Source organism: Euprymna scolopes, chromosome 42, assembly GCF_053919585.1.
Source record: "Euprymna scolopes isolate OS-2025 chromosome 42, ASM5391958v1, whole genome shotgun sequence".
Classification (NCBI taxonomy): Eukaryota; Metazoa; Mollusca; class Cephalopoda; order Sepiida; family Sepiolidae; genus Euprymna; species Euprymna scolopes.
The window spans coordinates 17,217,162-17,237,161 of NC_136523.1; the positions used below are offsets into that span (position 1 = coordinate 17,217,162).

Consider the following 20,000-nt stretch of genomic DNA (forward strand, 5'->3'; position numbering starts at 1 on the left):
TATTTAAAATCACTAAACTAAGCTGCAGTGCTCTGTGGCGTAGTGGTTAGTGTGCTGGACAGTTCACATTATATTTTCACGTTCGCGCCGACCTACCGTAGTCGTTTTTTTTTTTTTTTTTTTTTTTCCTAAACAACTGGAATGGACTTTTCTTGGTGGCCGAACTGTTAACGTTGCAGATGTTTTTTTTGTTTTTTTTTTCACACTTTATTTTCCTACTTTTACTCATGACTCCGGGTTTGATCCTTCCTACTTACCTACCATAACATTTTTTAACCCCCCCCCCCGTCCCGGAAACAAACACTCGGGCAACGCCGGGTACCCCCGCTAGTATATATATATGTGTGTATATATATATATATATATACATATATATATATATATATATATATATATATACATATATATATACATATATATACATATATATACATATATATATATATACATATATATATACATATATATATACATATATATACATATATATATATATATATATATATATATATATATATATATATATACACACAAACACATGCACACACACACATATATACACGAGGGTAGTTTGCTGGAAGTATTGCTGGTAAAGAAATATATGAAAGTTTATAAAAGCAGAGCAATGCGGAAAACCGGGGAAAAGAACGGAAAGAGAAAAATAAACACACAAATAGACAGGTATCGTCGTGTACAAATGTCTATTTCACACTTTTTTTTTTAATTACATTTTCACCCCAAACAAGGCACATTGCCACTTTGGTGTAAGGGGCTACTATCAGGGACATAAGCTACTGTGATACTATGTGGGGAGTTAGGCAGCAAATTGTCAGTTCACGTTACACTTGAACTTCTGCATGTCAGTACAGTTGGGGAAGCAGGGACCCGGAATGGAATTCCAAAGTCTAGTGGTTCTCGGGAATAAACTACTGGAGTAGAAGACTCTCTTACATCTAAGGATATATACTGTGTAGGGGTGGGATTTAGCTGCTTGTCGGGTTTGTCAGGGGTATTTACGTCTTGGGGGCACAAGTGCTTGCAGCTCGTCGGAGCATTCACCATTAAAATACTTGTAGAACAGGCAGAGGGATGCAACATTTCGTCGGTGGGACAGAGGCTGAAGCTTAGATGACAGTTCAGGACCTATCAGGTTGGCGACTCTCTTTTGGACCTTGTCTAGGAGTGAGAGACTAGTAGCAGATGCACCAGCCCATATATGACAACAATACTCCATACATGGGCGAATGGTGGTCTTATAGACATACAGGATACTTTCGGGCGTTAGTAGCTTTCTAGCACGGTAGAGAGAGTCTACCTTCCTCGCAGCGGTTCTAGCAATGCTCTCAATGTAATTTTTCCAACTCATGTTTCCTGTGAACGTTAAACCGAGGAGTTTAAAAGAAGTACTTTCAGATATTGAATCTTTGGCCATTGTTATTGATGGTAGAGAAGGTTTCTTGTAGTGATTGAAGGAAACAAGTTTAGTCTTGGCAGCATTTTTGTCCCCATTCCACTACAGATTGGAGGTCATCCTCTAGTGATTCTGCCATTTCCTTAGATATGTATTCATTTGTTTTCCTGCCATGTCTGTTATAGAGCGTGGTGTCGTCAGCATATATACACATCTCAGAGGCAGTTTAGTCAGGGAGGTCATTTATGAATATTAGGAATAATAGAGGTCCAAGGATAGACCCCTGAGCCACTCCCACATTTATATCACATTGTTTAGATGTACGACCGTCGAGGACAACCTGAATTTTTTTCTTATCTAAGAAGGATTTAATTATGTTAAGTATTTTTCCAGTGATACCGCATGATCTAATTTTCCTGAGAAGACCTTCATGCCATACCCTGTCAAAAGCCTTAGACATATCTAGAGCTACCGCTCTACCCTCCCCTGAGAGAGAGAGAGAGAGAGAGAGAAAGAGAGAGAGAGAGAGAGAGAGAGAGTTCCATTACCTTTCAGGGTTGAACTTGTCAGGATCTGGCCCCCAAATATTGGGATCATGGTGAATAGCCCAGACATTCACTTGGACTATCATCCCCTTTGGTATGACTAGAGTGTCGGACACAGCACACGTGACCTCGGCTTGGCGAGCGATGACACTGGAAAAAAAAAAGAACAAAAAACAATATATATATATATATATATATATATATAGCGAGTCAGGAGGCGATGAAAAAAAAAGTCCAATAAAGTGCTCGATCGTGGAAGATACTGAAGATACAATATTTATTATGACACTATATATACATATTTCGTACCAGCGGTTTCATTACGCCGAATCAACCACGAGAGGTTGGGGGGGGGGGGGAAACAGCGTAAGTTCGTCAGCGACAATGAAAAACTGAACCAATGCAAAGTGAACAAACAAGGAAAAAAAAACGTTAAAGGAGCGTTTAAGACTCAGATTTTCAGAATTTAAAATTAAAAAAAATATAACTATAAAACCGACGCCAATAGATTATGGAAGGAAGAAAGCGCGCGCGCGCGTGTGTGTGAAGGTGCGTATGTGTGAGAGAGAAAGAGAGGGAGATAGAAAAAAAGGGGGAATGTGTGCGCGTGTGTGTGTGTGTATATATAAGTATGCGTATGTGTGCGGTCACGCGTGTGTATATATGTATGTTTAGCGGGGGGGGGGAGGGGCTTGTTATGGAAATTCTCTGGAGCTAAATGTCTGTTTAAACGAATAAAGGTACAACAATTAATGGCAATAAATAATGAAAAAAAAGCACGAATAAATTAATTTAAATTTAATTAAGAATAAAATTAAATTTTAAATTAAAATAAAAATAGAGGTAAAGATAAAATTTAAGGAAATTTAAATAAGAATAAATAAATAAATAAATAAATAATAAAACTTTAAAAGAATTATTAAATTTTAAAATTTGTTATATTTTTAAATATAATAGAATAAATGTGGAGGGAGAAGTTTAAGATAATTAAAAAAATTCAGGTAATTTTTAATAACTTATCATATAGTAAACGACTTAAGGACTATCAGTACTATAAATATATAAATATAACACACATATACATATATATATATATATATATATATGTATATATATATACATATATATATATATATATATATATATATATATATATATATATATATATATAACTACTTCATTTACTCACATAAATTTAATATACGAAAGTATAGATTTATGCGTGAACTTTAAGTATTTACTTCAAAAGTGCTCAATACGTAGGTAGAGCTAGTTAGTAATTTATAAAATATATATGGCGATTAAGCTACACTGAATATTCTGCGTTTCATCCACTATAAAAAAAAAAGAAGGAAAACGTCTACCTTAAACCACTAACCTAGTTCTAAAACAGATCCTTTGTTCGATAAAATGCATGCCCATTGGCTGATAGGAAGGGGCGTGGTGGATACTAGAAAGCTGATTGGCTAACTAAAAATCCTCAACATATATAAAAACAAGAAGCAACCACAGAATTCGCGCATAAGCCTGACGAATCCTATAGTGGATGAAACGCAGAATATTCAGTGTAGCTTAATCGCCATATATATATATATATATATATATACACACACACATATATATATACATATAAATATATATATATTTATTTATTTATTTACCAGTGGTGAAAAAACCGGACTAGAGTGCTCAATGTGTAGCCAGAGCAGTATATAGGAAATTTATTACTGTGAGTCCAGAATGAATTCTGACGATGCTAGTTGGATATTTCCTTTTCTTTTTGAGGATTATCCTCTAGCTGAAACAATATGTAAACTCATTCTGGACTCACAGTAATAAATTTCCTATATTTATATATATATATATATATATATATATATATATATATATATATATATATATATATATATATATAGGGTTACCACAAAGTCTGGCTGCATAATATATATATATATATATATATATATATATATATATATATATATATATATATATATATATATATATAAGCGAGATAAGACACTGATAGACTTCAGATGAAAAATCCTGATAGATATTACTTGAAGTAATACTTTCAAGGAGATCCTAGCCAAAAAGGAAAAGCTCAATATTTAAGAATAGAGCAATATATAAGTTTCGTGGTTCAATTTTAAATCCTGAAAAAACATATAGAGACATAGATTCGATTTAAGAATTTATTGCTTGACCAAAGGAATATATAGAAGGGGTTATTTTAATTTCCTTATGATATGAGCCATTATTGAAAATCCATGGATTAAGGAAATTAAAATAACCCCTTCTATATATTCCTTTTGTCAAGCAATAAATTCTTAAATTGAATATATGTCTCTATATGTTTTTTTTTTCAGAATTTAAAATTGAACCACGAAACTTATATACATATATATATATATATACACATACACACTCACATACACACATATATACATATATATAAATCAAATGAAGTAAATAAACTAAATTTAATATTATTATTATTATTATTATTATTATTATTAATTTTATTATTATTATTATTATTAATATCAATATAATAACACTAGTTATAACAACATTATTAACAAAAAGTATACCTATAAATAAACTAGGAGGGGAAACACAGGGGGGGAGAATGGATCGATTTTAAGGTACTGAAAATAAGGTTAAGAAAATAAGGTTAAGAAGGTAAGAGAAAAGGAAAGGTTGTGAGGGCTGGAGGGGGGGATGGGAAGTAACTTCATAAGGGGTTATCCTTATTAACGGGGAGGGGGGCTAATATGGTAAGGAGGTTAGGTAGCGAGGAAGGTTGAGATGTGATTTAGATGTGATATATATATATATATATATATATATATATATATAAAGCTAAATGTGTATGTGTGTGTGTGTGTCTGGTCACGAATAAGCTCCTATATGGTTGACTATTTAAAAAAAAAAACTGATTACATATAATGATAGAAGAGTATCGAGACACAGGAATAGGTATGTTTGATCTGGCAGAACGGTGGTTCACTAAAATTGTGGGGTCTGCGTTCGCGCCTGGTCCACAAAGTATGGGAATAAAAAATTGAAAAATTAAAAAAAAAAAACGTTTACATGTGTTTTTGATATAGATGTACATAAGAATACTTTGATAAGTAAGTTTTAACTTAAATAGGGGTGGTATAATAAAATTGTGGGGTCTGTGTTTGCGCTTGGCCTCCATAGAATGGAAATAGACACAAACTTTAGTAAAGACTTTTCATATCTATCTGCGTAAGTATACTTTGATAATTATGCTTCAGTTTGAAGAAATATGGTATAATAAAATTATGGGGTGTTCGTTCGCACCTGACCTCCATAGAATGGAAATATGTCACAAAGTTTAACAAGGTTTTTTAATATAGATCCACAGAATATTGTGATAAGTGTTTCAGTGTGAACAGGCATGGTATAATAAATTATGGGGTTTATCTATTTTATTTTTACTTTCATCATATTTTGCTTTTGTTTTGATACCCCCAGATTCGAAGCTATCTCTTTACAACCCTTCCTTTTCATAACCTATCATACTTTCATAAATCAGAGTCCATTTTCTGTAGGCTGTTTTTGAACCCAGTCATCGACGGGTACTTTTGCTAGTATATATATATATATCTCTATTATTATTATTATTATTATTATATATATATATAAATAAAATGAACTCATTTTTTCCCGTCTGATTTTGACATTAATAGGATTAAAAATCAAGATATTTCATGCAAATATAATATGCACAAACGGCAGAACAATATCTGAGGTGTGTTATAGGCTTATTATTTCTCAAATTCCTCGATAATCTTAGATTTCTATACTTTTTCTGCTGAGAAGTCACGGCCAAAATCGGTTAAGATCAATGGAAGTGGTAAAATATTTTCTCTCTAATAAATTCCTCCTCCCCCTGCCACCACTTAACACCGTTTGGGGATCGTTCACAAGGAACAGTTGAGAAGAGAACACCGGTTTGGCTTTGTAGTTCTTTCATGTGAAGTTATTTAAAATCACTAAACTAAGCTGCAGTGCTCTGTGGCGTAGTGGTTAGTGTGCTGGACAATTCACATTATATTTTCACGTTCGCGCCGACCTACCGTAGTCGTTTTTTTTTTTTTTTTTTTTCCTAAACAACTGGAATGGACTTTTCTTGGTGGCCGAACTGTTAACGTTGCAGATGTTTTTTTTGTTTTTTTTTTCACACTTTATTTTCCTACTTTTACTCATGACTCCGGGTTTGATCCTTCCTACTTACCTACCATAACATTTTTTAACCCCCCCCCCCACGTCCCGGAAATAAACACTCGGGCAACGCCAGGTACCCTCGCTAGTACATATATATATATATATATATATATATATATATATATATATATATTAAATAACAGTATGGAACATCCGAACATTCTTGTTATATAGGATTGCTAACTTCTCCCCTAGACAACCATTCCTCCAACCTGGGAGTAATACGCTGGAAAATATTAAATTCACTCCGATAATGTATCACCACTTATATATATATATATATATATATATATATATATATATATATGTATATATATATATATATATATATATATATATATATACATATATATATATATATATGTATATATATATATATATATATATATATATATACATATATATATATATATATATCCCTCACTTTGTGAATTAATAATGGGATCTTAAGGGCAAATGTCACATAGTCTACTACTCAATTCAGATCATTAGCTTTCCAATTAGCCTTCATTTGTTAAATTCTGATCAATAGTCGCCGTGATTCTAAAATTTCCCAAAAAGGTAATAGTTCTCTCTCTCTCTCTCCTTATATATATATATATATATATATATATATATATATATATATATATATATATATATATATATATATATATATATATATGTTTGCATATATATATTCAGTGCACGGGCTAATGGTTTAACACCAGTCGATAAATTCAAACCCGGTGACAGAAGCCATTCAGCTAGTTAACCGCAAGAAATAATACCCCGGAAAATATTGAGCTCTTTCCGATAATGGACCGGCCATGTTGTATGAAATTCCTTTTCCTATAACTATTATTCACCATTCAAATAACGTTTTCAATATATGTGCTGAAAAGCAAAATACGCGTTTATTCACAGCTGAACATTTTTGCTAACCGCATTTCATTTCCTCTGATGAAAATCCAAAATGTTTATATTTTGAATTTCAGAATTTAACTTTAACCATTAAACTTATATATTGCTCTATTTTTAAATATTGAGCTTTACCTTTTTGGCTAGGATCATCCTGAAAGTATTACCTCAATGAAATATCTAACAGGATATTTCACTTGATCTTTAGTCAGTGACTTATATGTATATATATATATATATATATATATATATATATATATATATATATATATATATATATATATATATATATATATAACAGCGATATGTAACAGCGCGTATAGTGCATGAGAAAATCAGCTTACTAGCGAAAATATTAGTTACAGCAACCGTCTTAGCACATATGCTAATTATGCAAGTATGCATGCGCTGACGTCATGGGAAGAAAAAGGAAGAAATAGGGGAAAAGGACAGCACATGGTCCAGCAAGGGAAGCAAAGTGTTATTGGGGAAGATGGACGTGTGATGTCAAGGATGAGAAAGCGCTGGCTATGATCGGTGTGAGGTGGCGGGGAAAGAGACTTTTAAAAAGCACATTATATTATATGGAGAGCGTTGTGAAACACATGTGTGCGAAGAGGCTTTTAAAAGATAATGAAATGCGCTATTGTTGGAAAAATCACAAATAAATGCATTTAATTTACACACGAAAAAATGTTGAGTCGGATTTTTATTTATTCCCTTTGTTTGTTTGTTTGTTCCTGCGATGGTACCAGACAACGTGCAGGTCCAAGTGGTTGAAATGTAATGACACGGTTAGAGTGTAATGGCCACGTTACACACACACACACACACACACACACACACACACACACACTCACACACACACTCACACACACACATGCATATATATATTATATCTACTATTGTATAAAACGAATATTGTGTGTGCATATGTGTGTGCGAGTTTGTTCCCTAAAACTCATAAACAGCTGGGACGATTTTATTTTTTTTATTTTACACAAATGTACTTTGCATGCTTGGTAGTGTTCTAAGATAGGTTTTGTCATCGATAAGATCGATAAGTATCGATAACCGATAATAGAAAAAATCTGATGAAAGAAGGAACAGGCGATTTTGACTTAAGTTAACACCGCTTTAAATACGTCTTCAAATGTGCTCTGTGCAAATTAGAGAACGCTTCATCCATGTACCCTACAGTGCAGATTTTAAACTGCAATAGATGTTGGGAAATTCTCACCTTCAAGCACTGAATGGTACGCTCGACATAGTCAACCTCACACTGACCATTAAAGCAATAAACGACTATATTGCCATCCTTCCTAAAAGAAGGGGAAAGCAATTTTAGTCCTAAAAACCGTTCAGACTTTAGCTGCAAAGAAACGGCTGAAAAAATTTTGTGTGAAAACTCCTGCCTTTTAACACCAATTCATGCGAGCTTTACGTAAATAAGAATGTACGGTATAATCACGTTGACACACCGGTTCCCGCTGGATCACCGAAGTTAAGCAACCTTGAACCTGTTCAGTACTAAATGGGTGACTACTTGGGAATTCCAGGTGCTTTATGTGCTCTCTGCTTATCTCGGCATTGTTTCCAGTCATCCTGAACTTGTCCTTGCCACTGGACTCAAACAGTGCCGATTCAGGAGATGTGTGGCTGGGAATAGCGCAATCTCTGCCACACAATTAAATGCGAGACTGAACGGAAGCATCATATCATCGTCCATAAATAAGACATTTTACAATCGATGTCCCCACTATTTTGGAAGGGTGGTATCTTCTCTACTAAATGCAATATGGTCGTTTATCACTATAAAATCACTATAAAATCACTATAAAATCAGCCTATGTTTAATTAATTTGTTTGTCACATTCTTAAAACGTTTTACAGAAAAAGAAATAAAATCTTAGTTGCAAGGGAGACAACTCCATTTTAATTTTTCAATTAAAAATATGACTATGCACAGCAGCCAGCGAAATCATTTTCGTTTTTAATTTTTATTTGTTTGCATATTTTTAAAATTCTTACAGAAAAAGGGGGGGGGGAAGAAAAATTAGTCGTAAAGGAGAGAAGTCTTTTTTATTCTTAAATTAAAAATACGCGTTGTACCCCTTGCCGATTTATGTTTGTTTATTTTTGTTTTTGTTTTACGGCATATCAACCCTTTTCAGGTTATTTAATGCTGAATCCAGTGATTTTGAAGAACAATTTTTTAATAAAGTATATATATATTCTTTTTTTAAGTCGGTTTCTATTTAACCCATAGTTGGGACCCTAACAGGTACTACCACTCCGGGTCAGAGTGGACCTGAGAGCAATGGCAATTAAAGGGTAGCTCCACACTCCCTAAAGCCCGCCACCTGGGGCCTCACCATCGGATTTAGTTTAAGGTCGTATCAAGGACCCCTTGCCGATTTAGATATTTCATCTTTAAAATTGAAAACTGTTTCCATATTAACAGTCATCCGAGCTGATCATACGATTATTTAAATAAACTGTACTTTAAACCATTATAAGAAGCCATGAATAATAACACCCTACTTGATAGCTCATTCTACAAACTTCCCAGCTTAACATTCACACGAAATATAGCAGGGATTAGGGTTAGGGTTAGGGTTAGGGGTAGGCTACAGTATACTAAAATAGAAGAGTACAGTAAAGATTAAACTTTAAAAAGATATTCTTTTAACTCATTCTCATCCTCAAGTAATGTTTAGCCTTGATTACCGTGCTAGATAAAAAGAAAGCTAAAACAATACATTCGTGATTGACACCGGAGCTAGGAGATTGGAAGGAAGATTATTTTTTTTATCGTTACGTCATTCGTTTTTTATCAGTTTTAACCTTGTCCATCGGTAACTTCTGGCTGATTAGGGACACTTCATGAATCGATTTTTAATCGTACTTTTTTTAAAAACCTGTATTTATCTAATCGAAGTCTTTAAAATAGTAAGCAAGTGTTCCATGATCGATGATACTTGCACATGCTTGCATACGAGCATTTTTGACCAGTAGTGCAAATGCACTTATCAAAAGTGCATGATGGAGTACAAAGTTTATTTTTTGAAGATTAGTTAAATATTAAACCTCTTCAAAGTTATCAAAAAGATTTTACTTTTTAAAGTTAGCAAAAGGATTTGACTTTTGAAAGTTTGCAAAAAGGTTTGCTTTTTGAAAGTTAACAAGAAGATTCTACTTTATAAAAGTTAGCAAAAGATTTTATTTTTTGGAAGTTAGTAAAAAGGTTTTACTTTTTAAAAGTTAGCAAAAGATTTTATTTTTTGGAAGTTAGTAAAAGGGTTCTACTTTTTAAAAATTAGCAAATGATTTTATTTTTTGGAAGTTGGCAAAAAGGTTCTACTTTTTAAAAGTTAGCAAATGATTTTAGTTTTTGGAAGTTAGCAAAAAGGTTTTACTTTTCAAAAGTTAGCAAAAGATTTTGTTTTTTGGAAGTTAGTAAAAAGGTTTTACTTTTTGAAAGTTAGCAGTAGATTTTATTTTTTGGAAGTTAGTAAAAAGGTTCTACTTTTTACAAGTTGGCAAAAGATTTTATTTTTTGGAAGTTAGCAAAAAGGTTCTTTTTACAAGTTGGCAAAAGATTTTATCTTTGAAAGTTAGTAAAAAGGTTCTACTTTTTAAAAGTTAGCAAAAGATTTTATTTTTTGGAAGTTAGCAAAAAGGTTCTACATTTTACAAGTTGGCAAAAGATTTTATCTTTGAAAGTTAGTAAAAAGGTTCTACTTTTTAAAAGTTGGCAAAAGATTTTATTTTTTGAAAGTTAGTAAAAAGGTTCTACATTTTACAAGTTGGCAAAAGATTTTATCTTTGAAAGTTAGCAAAAAGGTTCTACTTTTTAAAAGTTAGCAAAAGATTTTATTTTTTGGAAGTTAGCAAAAAGGTTCTACTTTTTACAAGTTAGCAAAAGATTTTATTTTTTGGAAGTTAGCAAAAAGTTTCTACTTTTTAAAAGTTAGCAAAAGATTTTATTTTTTGGAAGTTAGCAAATAGATTCTACTTTTTAAAAGTTAGCAAAAGATTTTATTTTTTGGAAGTTAGTAAAAAGGTTCAACTTTTTAAAAGTTGTCAAAAGATTTTATAGTTTTTGGAAGTTAGCAAAAAGATTCTACTTTTTAAAAGTTAGCAAAAGATTTTATTTTTTGAAAGTTAGCAAAAAGGTTCTACTTTTTACAAGTTGTCAAAAGATTTTATGTTTGAAAGTTACTAACAAGGTTCTACTTTTTAAAAGTTAGCAAAAGATTTAATAGTTTTTGGAAGTTAGCAAAAAGATTCTACTTTTTAAAAGTGAGCAAAAGATTTTATTTTTTGAAAGTTAGCAAAAGATTTTATTTTTGGAAGTTAGTAAAAAGGTTTTACTTTTTAAAAGTAAGCAAAAGATTATATTTTTTGGATGTTAGCAAAAATGTTTTAGTTTTCAAAAGTTAGCAAAAGATTTTATTTTTTGGAAGTTAGCAAAAAGATTCTACTTTTTAAAAGTTAGCAAAATATTTTATTTTTTGGAAGTTAGTAAAAAGGTTCTACTTTTTAAAAGTCAGCAAAAGATTTTATTTTTTGGAAGTTAGCAAAAAGATTCTACTTTTTACAAGTTAGCAAAAGATTTTATTTTTTGGAAGTTAGTAAAAAGGTTTTACTTTTTAAAAGTTAGCAAAAGATTTTATAGCTTTTGGAAGTTAGCAAAAAGGTTCTACTTTTTAAAAGTTAGCAAATGATTTTATTTTTTTAAAGTTAGAAAAAAAATTCTACTTTTTACAAGTTGTCAAAAGATTTTATCTTTGAAAGTTAGTAAAAAGGTTCTACTTTTTAAAAGTTAGCAAAAGATTTTATAGTTTCTGGAAGTAAGCAAAAAGATTCTACTTTTAAAAAGTTAGCAAAAGATTTTATTTTTTAGAAGTTAGTAAAAAGGTTTTGCTTTTTAAAAGTTAGCAAAAGATTTTATTTTTTGGAAGTTAGCAAAAAGGTTTTAGTTTTCAAAAGTTAGCAAAAGATTTTATTTTTTGGAAGTTAGCAAAAAGATTCTACTTTTTAAAAGTTAGCAAAAGATTTTATTTTTTGGAAGTTAGCAAAAAGGTTCTACTTTTTACAAGTTGCCAAAAGATTATATTTTTTGGAAGTTAGTAAAAAGGTTTTACTTTTTAAAAGTTAGCAAAAGATTTAATAGTTTTTGGAAGTAAGCAAAAAGGTTCTACTTTTTAAAAGTAAGCAAAAGATTTTATTTTTTGGAAGTTAGCAAAAAGGTTCTACTTTTTAAAAGTTAGCAAAAGATTTTATTTTTTGGAAGTTAGTAAAAAGGTTTTACTTTTTAAAAGTTAGCAAAAGATTTTATTTTTTGGAAGTTAGTAAAAAGGTTTTACTTTTTACAAGTTAGCAAAAGATTTTATAGTTTTTGGAAGTTAGCAAAAAGATTCTACTTTTTAAAAGTTAGCAAAAGATTTTATTTTTTGGAAGTTAGTAAAAAGGTTTTACTTTTTAAAAGTTAGCAAAAGATTTTATTTTTTAGAAGTTAGTAAAAAGGCTCTACTTTTTACAAGTTGGCAAAAGATTTTATCTTTGAAAGTTAGTAAAAAGGCTCTACTTTTTAAAAGTTAGCAAAAGATTTTATTTTTTGGAAGTTAGTAAAAAGGTTCTACTTTTTAAAAGTTAGCAAAAGATTTTATTTTTGGAAGTTAGTAAAAAGGTTCTACTTTTTAAAAGTTAGTAAAAGATTTTATTTTTTGGAAGTTAGCAAAAAGATTCTACTTTTTAAAAGTTAGCAAAAGATTTTTATTTTTTGTAAAAAACGTTTTCTTTTTGAAAAGTACATAAGGTATTTTATTTTATTTTTTGGAAGTTAGCAAAAAGGTTCTACTTTTTAAAAGTTAGCAAAAGATTTTATTTTTTGGAAGTTAGTAAAAAGGTTCTACTTTTTAAAAGTTAGCAAAAGATTTTATTTTTTGGAAGTTAGCAAAAAGGTTTTAGTTTTCAAAATTAGCAAAAGATTTTATTTTTTGGAAGTTAGCAAAAAGATTCTACTTTTTAAAAGTTAGCAAAAGATTTTATTTTTTGGAAGTTAGCAAAAAGGTTCTACTTTTTAAAAGTTGTCAAAAGATTATATTTTTTGGAAGTTAGTAAAAAGGTTTTACATTGTAAAAGTTAGCGAAAGATTTTATTTTTTGGAAGTAAGCAAGAAGGTTCTACTTTTTAAAAGTAAGCAAAAGATTTTATTTTTTGAAAGTTAGTAAAAAGGTTCTACTTTTTAAAAGTTTGCAAAAGATTTTATATTTTTTGGAAGTTAGCAAAAAGGTTTTACTTTTTTAAAGTTAGCAAAAGATTTTATTTTTTGGAAGTTAGTAAAAAGGTTTTACTTTTTACAAGTTAGCAAAAGATTTTATTTTTTGAAAGTTAGTAAAAAGGTTCTACTTTTTAAAAGTTTTTTAGAAGTTATCAAAAAAGATTTTGAAGTACAAAGTTTACTTTCTGAAGATTAGCTAAATATTTAACTTTTTCCAAGTCATCAAAAAGATTTATCTCTTAAAACTTAACAAAAGGATTTTATTTTTTTGTAAAGTTAGCAAAAAATATTTCTGGAAAGTTTATAAAAGGATTTTAACTTTTATAAAGAGATTTTAACTTTTATTTTTGAAAATGGTTTTATTTTTTAAAAGTTAGCAAATTAATTTAATTTTTGAAATTTAGAAAAGGATTTTAATTTTTAAAGTAAGAAAAAACAGGTTTATTTTTTAGACGCAAAACAGTTTTACTCTTTGAAAGTCAACAAATAGATTAAATTTCTGAGCTTATTATTTGGATTATTCGAACTACTGTTCTCATCTTGAGTGTCATTTTCACAACGTTTCGGTCGATGTAACCTCCAACCTTCAGGAGAATATCATTTTTACAATTGATTTTTTTTCAATACTCTAACCACTGCGCCAGTTTTAGTACGAATTTTAGGAACCTTGAACCTATTTTATTTCTAGTTGTAAATATCACTATTTATTGCTATATATATATATATATATATATATATATATATATATATATATATATATATATAAATAAAGATGTCTTTTAACATTTTTTATTAATTATTTGTTCATATATATATATATATATATATATATATATTTATTTCATCCAGAGGAAGTCTCGAAATAAAGACGAAACGTTGATGAACACATAACTCGGTTTGTTCCTTTTTATTTCTCTCTTTCTCTCTCTCTCTCTCTCTATATATATATATATATATATATATATATATATATATGGAGAGAGAGAGAGAGAGAGAGAGAGAGAGAGAGAGAGAGAGAGAGAGAGAAATAAAAAGGAACAAACCGAGTTATGTGTTCATCAACGTTTCGTCTTTATTTGAAGACTTCCTCTGGATGAAATAAAGACGAAACGTTGATGAACATATAACTCGGTTTGTTTCTTTTTATTTCTCTATTTTGTTGGGATAATATAATATTATATTATATATATAAATATATATTATATATAATATTTCCATTAATCTCATAATATATACGAGGGGCGTGCAATAAGTAATGTCGCTGACCCACTTCCCATAGCAGTAGAGCAACGAAACTTGGCACAGTTATTAGTCTTTCTCTACATAGGAACCACCCAGAGTTATGCATTTCTCCCATCGTTTGATGCAGCTCTGGAGACCCTTTTTGTAGAACACCCCAGGTTGGTCATCCAATCACGACGTGACTTCAGAAATCAAGGCTGCATCATCTGGGAAATGCTTTCCTTTCAAAAACAACTTAATGGCTGGGAAGAGGTGAAAGGCAGAGGGTGCAAGGTCAGGAGAGTAGGGAATATGGGGAGGGGAATTTCATAACCACACACCCGTGCTTCTGGTCTGGCGACATGCGAGTTGTGGATCGGAGCGTTGTCCTGATTTTGCTCCACCTCTTGATTTTGATAGCTTCCCTTAATTACCTCAAAAGTGAAGCATAATAGGCTCCTGTAATTGTGGTATCCCTTGCCAGGAAATCTGTCATCACTACTCTGTCCTGGTCCCAGAAGACTGTGAGCATGACGTTACCAGCGGAGGGCTGCACCCTTGCTTTCTTTGGAGGTGGTGAATCCAAGTGCTTCCACTGCATTGATTGGGCTTTGGTCTCTGGATCATAGTGATGGACCCAGGTTTTTTTTGAAAAACTTTGACTTATCTTCTTGGCACATCTCCAAATTCGTTCTCGAGCACTCGACGTGTTCTCACTTCTGGAATGGTGTGAGCAACCTGGGAATCCATCTGGCAGACACATTATGCATATGCAAATGGTCATGAATGATAGTTTCCACAGACCCTGTACTAATCTTGACATATTGGGCTATTTGGTGAATAGTAATGTGCCAATCTTCCAAAATGGCAGCCTCAACTTGATGGACAGATGCCTCATCAATGGCAGAAGAGGGGGGGGACCAGGTCTGGGAGCTGTTTCCACATACTTCCGGCCATGTTTGAATTCACGATGCCAGCGTTTTACAAGGTCATATCCATAAGTTTCTTTCATCAAAAGTCTCCTGTGGTGTGCGTCGTTTCAAATACAAAAACCGGATCACTGCTCGACATTCAACAAGCTCCATTTCACACCTGATTCAGTTCAAACACCTGTAAAACAGAAACCACAATTAGTTCAGTGAAAGAGTGAATGAGGTCAGGATTCACTCTTTCACTCTTTCATCCCATAATAACGAACATTTCTGTAAAAGTCTGAGGAAGCTACAGACGGCCAAAACAAAAACGGCCGGGTAGCTGAAACAATAATGTAACTTAACAGAAAGATACAGTAATAAAAAATAAAACGCATATTTGCTCTACAACAATATTGAGCACTTTCTTCAGTTTTTATTAATTACCATTTCCACTATATATATATATATATATATATATATATATACAGGGTGACCAAAAAAAAACAAAAGTTAAATGGAGCCCATCTAGAACATATGCTGTAGAACGGAGAAAAAAAGCCAAAGACCCTAGTGTTTTGATGTGATGTTTTGAATACAATAAACTACTTATGACCAAAGCAACGAGGCCTAATTAGAGTCGGGGCCCGTTTTTTGGGGGCCACCCTGTATATTATCTTTTATCTATACACATACAAAGTTGAGCTTTTTTTTGTCACACTTATATTGATATTTAAACCTACTTTTCCTATTTAAAAATTATTAAACTGAACCTTTTAATATACTCTGGATTTTGGGTTTACAAACTTGAAACTTGATATATATAGATTTTGGACCTGCTAAACAAATTCGATATGGTTTTTAGCCGGTAAAATAGCTGCTACTGAGTCAAAATTGAAAATAAAACATGACTTTAGCAGGAATAAGTCGAATAAAACTTATTTCTTCGCATACGCAAAATATACATTTATCCGTTCAAGTCACTTAATTTTGAACTTTTTCCTATCCATCTGTCTATAGCTCAAACGGTAACGACTAACTAAGGTTTTGAGCTCTTAATGTTTTGGTTTCAAATCTAGCTGATGGCAGACAAGTCATTATTTTTAAACTTTTGAAATCATACTGTATATTGGGTACAATATAATAATTAATAGAAAATTGGCCCTATAATAGTAAATACGAAATTTCCATAAATCAAAATATCATATTTAAGCGTATTTTACAACTGGGTCACACCCGAAGGAGCACTACTATATACTGGGTACAATATAATAATCAATAGAAAATTGGCTATATAATAATAATAAATACGAAATGTGTATGAATCAAGATATCATATTTAAGCTTATATATATATATATATATATATATATATATATATATATATATATATAAAGAGTAAAGAGGTACATTTTGCTTGTATTACTTACGTGCTTGCCAGTGGGTATTTCCTGAGCGTTTCCCGCCAGACCTTGTCAAGATATTCCAGTTTATTGAGGTCATCTAAGGAAATCTCATCTTCCTAAAAGTAACGATGGAATTGAAAAGAATGGCAAAGTCTATTCGCACAAACGTAATTAACTTTCGTCAACAACAACAACAACAACACCACCACCACCACCACCACCACCACCAACGACAACAACAACACCACCACCACCACCACCAACAACAACAACAACACCACCACCACCACCACCACCAACAACAACAACAACAACAACACCAACACCACCGCCGCCAAGAAATGAAAGAGGCTGTGACGAGGGTCATTGATACCCTCACTCGAGAGGACTTCCATGGGGCTTTTCAGAATTTGTTGGAACGATATAACAAATACATTGCAGCCGAAGGAGATTACTTCGAAGGGGACTAGTATTTTATATGTGTACTTTCAATGATAGTGTCTATACGATAAAAATCTGGAAGTCAGGAAACTTATTGAAAGCACCTCATCTATATATATATATATATATATATATATATATATATATATATATATATATATATAGTCATCCACATACAGTACTGTTTCGCTGCTTCACAGCTCATCAGTGCGGCTAGACAGGTAACTACCTCAAGCCAGGATTGAAACCCGACCGTCTGTACGGCAATCAAGGCTCCTAACCATTACGCTATTGGCGGCTGCTGAACGAGTAGTGAATTTAACGATGTTTTGACATCGTACGAAATACCTCCACTCGATTTATTTACACAAGAGAGAGAGAGAGAGAGAGAGAGAGAGAGAGAGAGAGAGAGAGAGAGAGAGAGAGAGAGAGAGAGACTGACAGACAGACAGACAGACAGACAGAAACAGAGACAGACAGGCAGAGACAGAGACAGAGAGAGATCAGAGTTTATACATTCAAATTTTAAAATTAATGCCTTTAATCCATGGATTTTCAATGTAAGTACATCTCCTCAGAGGAATAATTCTAGCAAAATACTAATATTGGTTCGCAATTATTTTGCTAAATACACAGAGAAAAAAAAGCATAGATTAAGATATATATATATATATATATATATATATATATATATATATATATATATATATGAATGTATATGTGTAATTGTATTTATTCATATATATGTATGTATATATATATATATATGCATGTGGATATATGTATGTATTTAACTTATCATTCCTCACAATTCATTTGCTTCTTTTAATGACTCCTACTGATAATTTAATTCTAAAGTAATAACTTGTCTATTTCAGGTGACGCCTTTATTTGCTTTAAATTTGGCGCCACTTCAACGGCACCCTGTCTGGGTCATTTTGACATTGCCTTTTCTATTCTAAAAATAACTCAATTACCATTCTTTTTTTTTTCTTCTTCTTCTTTACTCATTTTTCTTAAATCAGCCTTGACAGCCGTGTTTTAAAATCTCTCCATTTCTTCTTTCTACGCACAATTTATCTTTCTTTGAATAATATTATTTGAACTCTTTCCCTTTTTTCCTTATACTCTTTTGTAACTTATTCCACGGAATTCTGCCTTTTGGATTACTTTGAACCATCTTCAATTAACGCGATTCCTTTGGATTTTACTTGTGGAAATGGAAATTCAATCAACTCTTTTGGATTTTACCGTTATTGGATGTTTTACTCCTCAGCAGACCATCCATTCACTTGAAATCACCTTTTTCTTCCCCCTATTTCCTCTGCTTCACTATTTTTTACCAAGTAAGATCTATGACTTACTTGTAGTTTTATTAAATACTTTTGCAAGCAAAATCCAATCCCGCATTTTGCTAATCCCTACCCTCTGATGAGAAGGAAAGTATTTCTTCAAACCTCCGTGGATTAAGGACTATCAACTTATTTTGTGCTTCCTTTTTAAAATTAGTTTTTAACTCCTTTTCAAAGTGTTTTTTAACGTGTTTTATTAACTACTTTTTATTATATATATATATATATATATATATATATATATATATATATATATATATATATATATATATATTCACTTTTGTTTGCTTTTACTTAGTCGAAGTTCTAACACTTGGTTTCTTTATAAGATACATAGATATTCTAATAATGTTCGATCACAAAGATTAAGCAAAGTTGCGCCTGGTCATTACTAAAATTAGTACTCAATTTGGGAATACCAGGCCCTGTATGTAGGAGGACGTCAACACCTGCCCGCAAGAGTTGTCATCTCCCCTAACGGGATATACATGCGGCTGTGGACCACTTGTGAATTTAATACTCCCATGGAACTTCCTCCTTCGGAGAAAGTCGGTTAAACCCAAATAGGGTTAGTGCCGTTTCACACACACACACACACACACACACACACACACACACACACACACATACACACAATCATGGATACTGGGCGACTGGGGACCACTTGTGAATTTAATACTCCCATGGAACTTCCTCCTTCGGAGAAAGTCGGTTAAACCCAAATAGGGTTAGTGCCGTTTCACACACACACACACACACACACACACACACACACACACACAATCATGGATACTGGGCGACTGGGGACCACTTGTGAATTTAATACTCCCATGGAACTTCCTCCTTCGGAGAAAGTCGGTTAAACCCAAATAGGGTTAGTGCCGTTTCACACACACACACACACACACACACACACACACACACACACACACACACACACAATCATGGATACTGGGCGACTGGGGACCACTTGTGAATTTAATATTCCCATGGAACTTCCTCCTTCGGAGAAAGTCGGTTAAACCCAAATAGGGTTAATGCCGTTTCACACACACACACACACACACACACACACACACACACACACACACACACACACACACACAATCATGGATACTGGCGACTGGGGACCACTTGTGAATTTAATACTCCCATGGAACTTCCTCCTTCGGAGAAAGTCGGTTGAACCCAAATAGGGTTAGTGCCGTTTCACACACACACACACACACACACACACACACACACACACACACACACACACACTTGT

At 32.2% G+C, this 20,000-nt stretch overlaps 1 protein-coding gene across 1 annotated transcript in view; it reads right to left on the reverse strand.

The window, feature by feature from the left end:
* The window catches only part of LOC145266945 (putative cytochrome P450 CYP13A2), a 69,567-nt gene that overhangs the window by 1,915 nt on the left and 47,652 nt on the right, over positions 1-20,000 (reverse strand). The window contains exons 11-12 of the mRNA XM_080122763.1: positions 16,965-17,056; positions 1,960-2,106 (exon numbers count right to left, since the gene is read on the reverse strand). Coding sequence (XP_079978889.1) covers positions 1,960-2,106; positions 16,965-17,056 — 239 coding nt within the window. The remainder of the gene's footprint in view (positions 1-1,959; positions 2,107-16,964; positions 17,057-20,000) is intronic.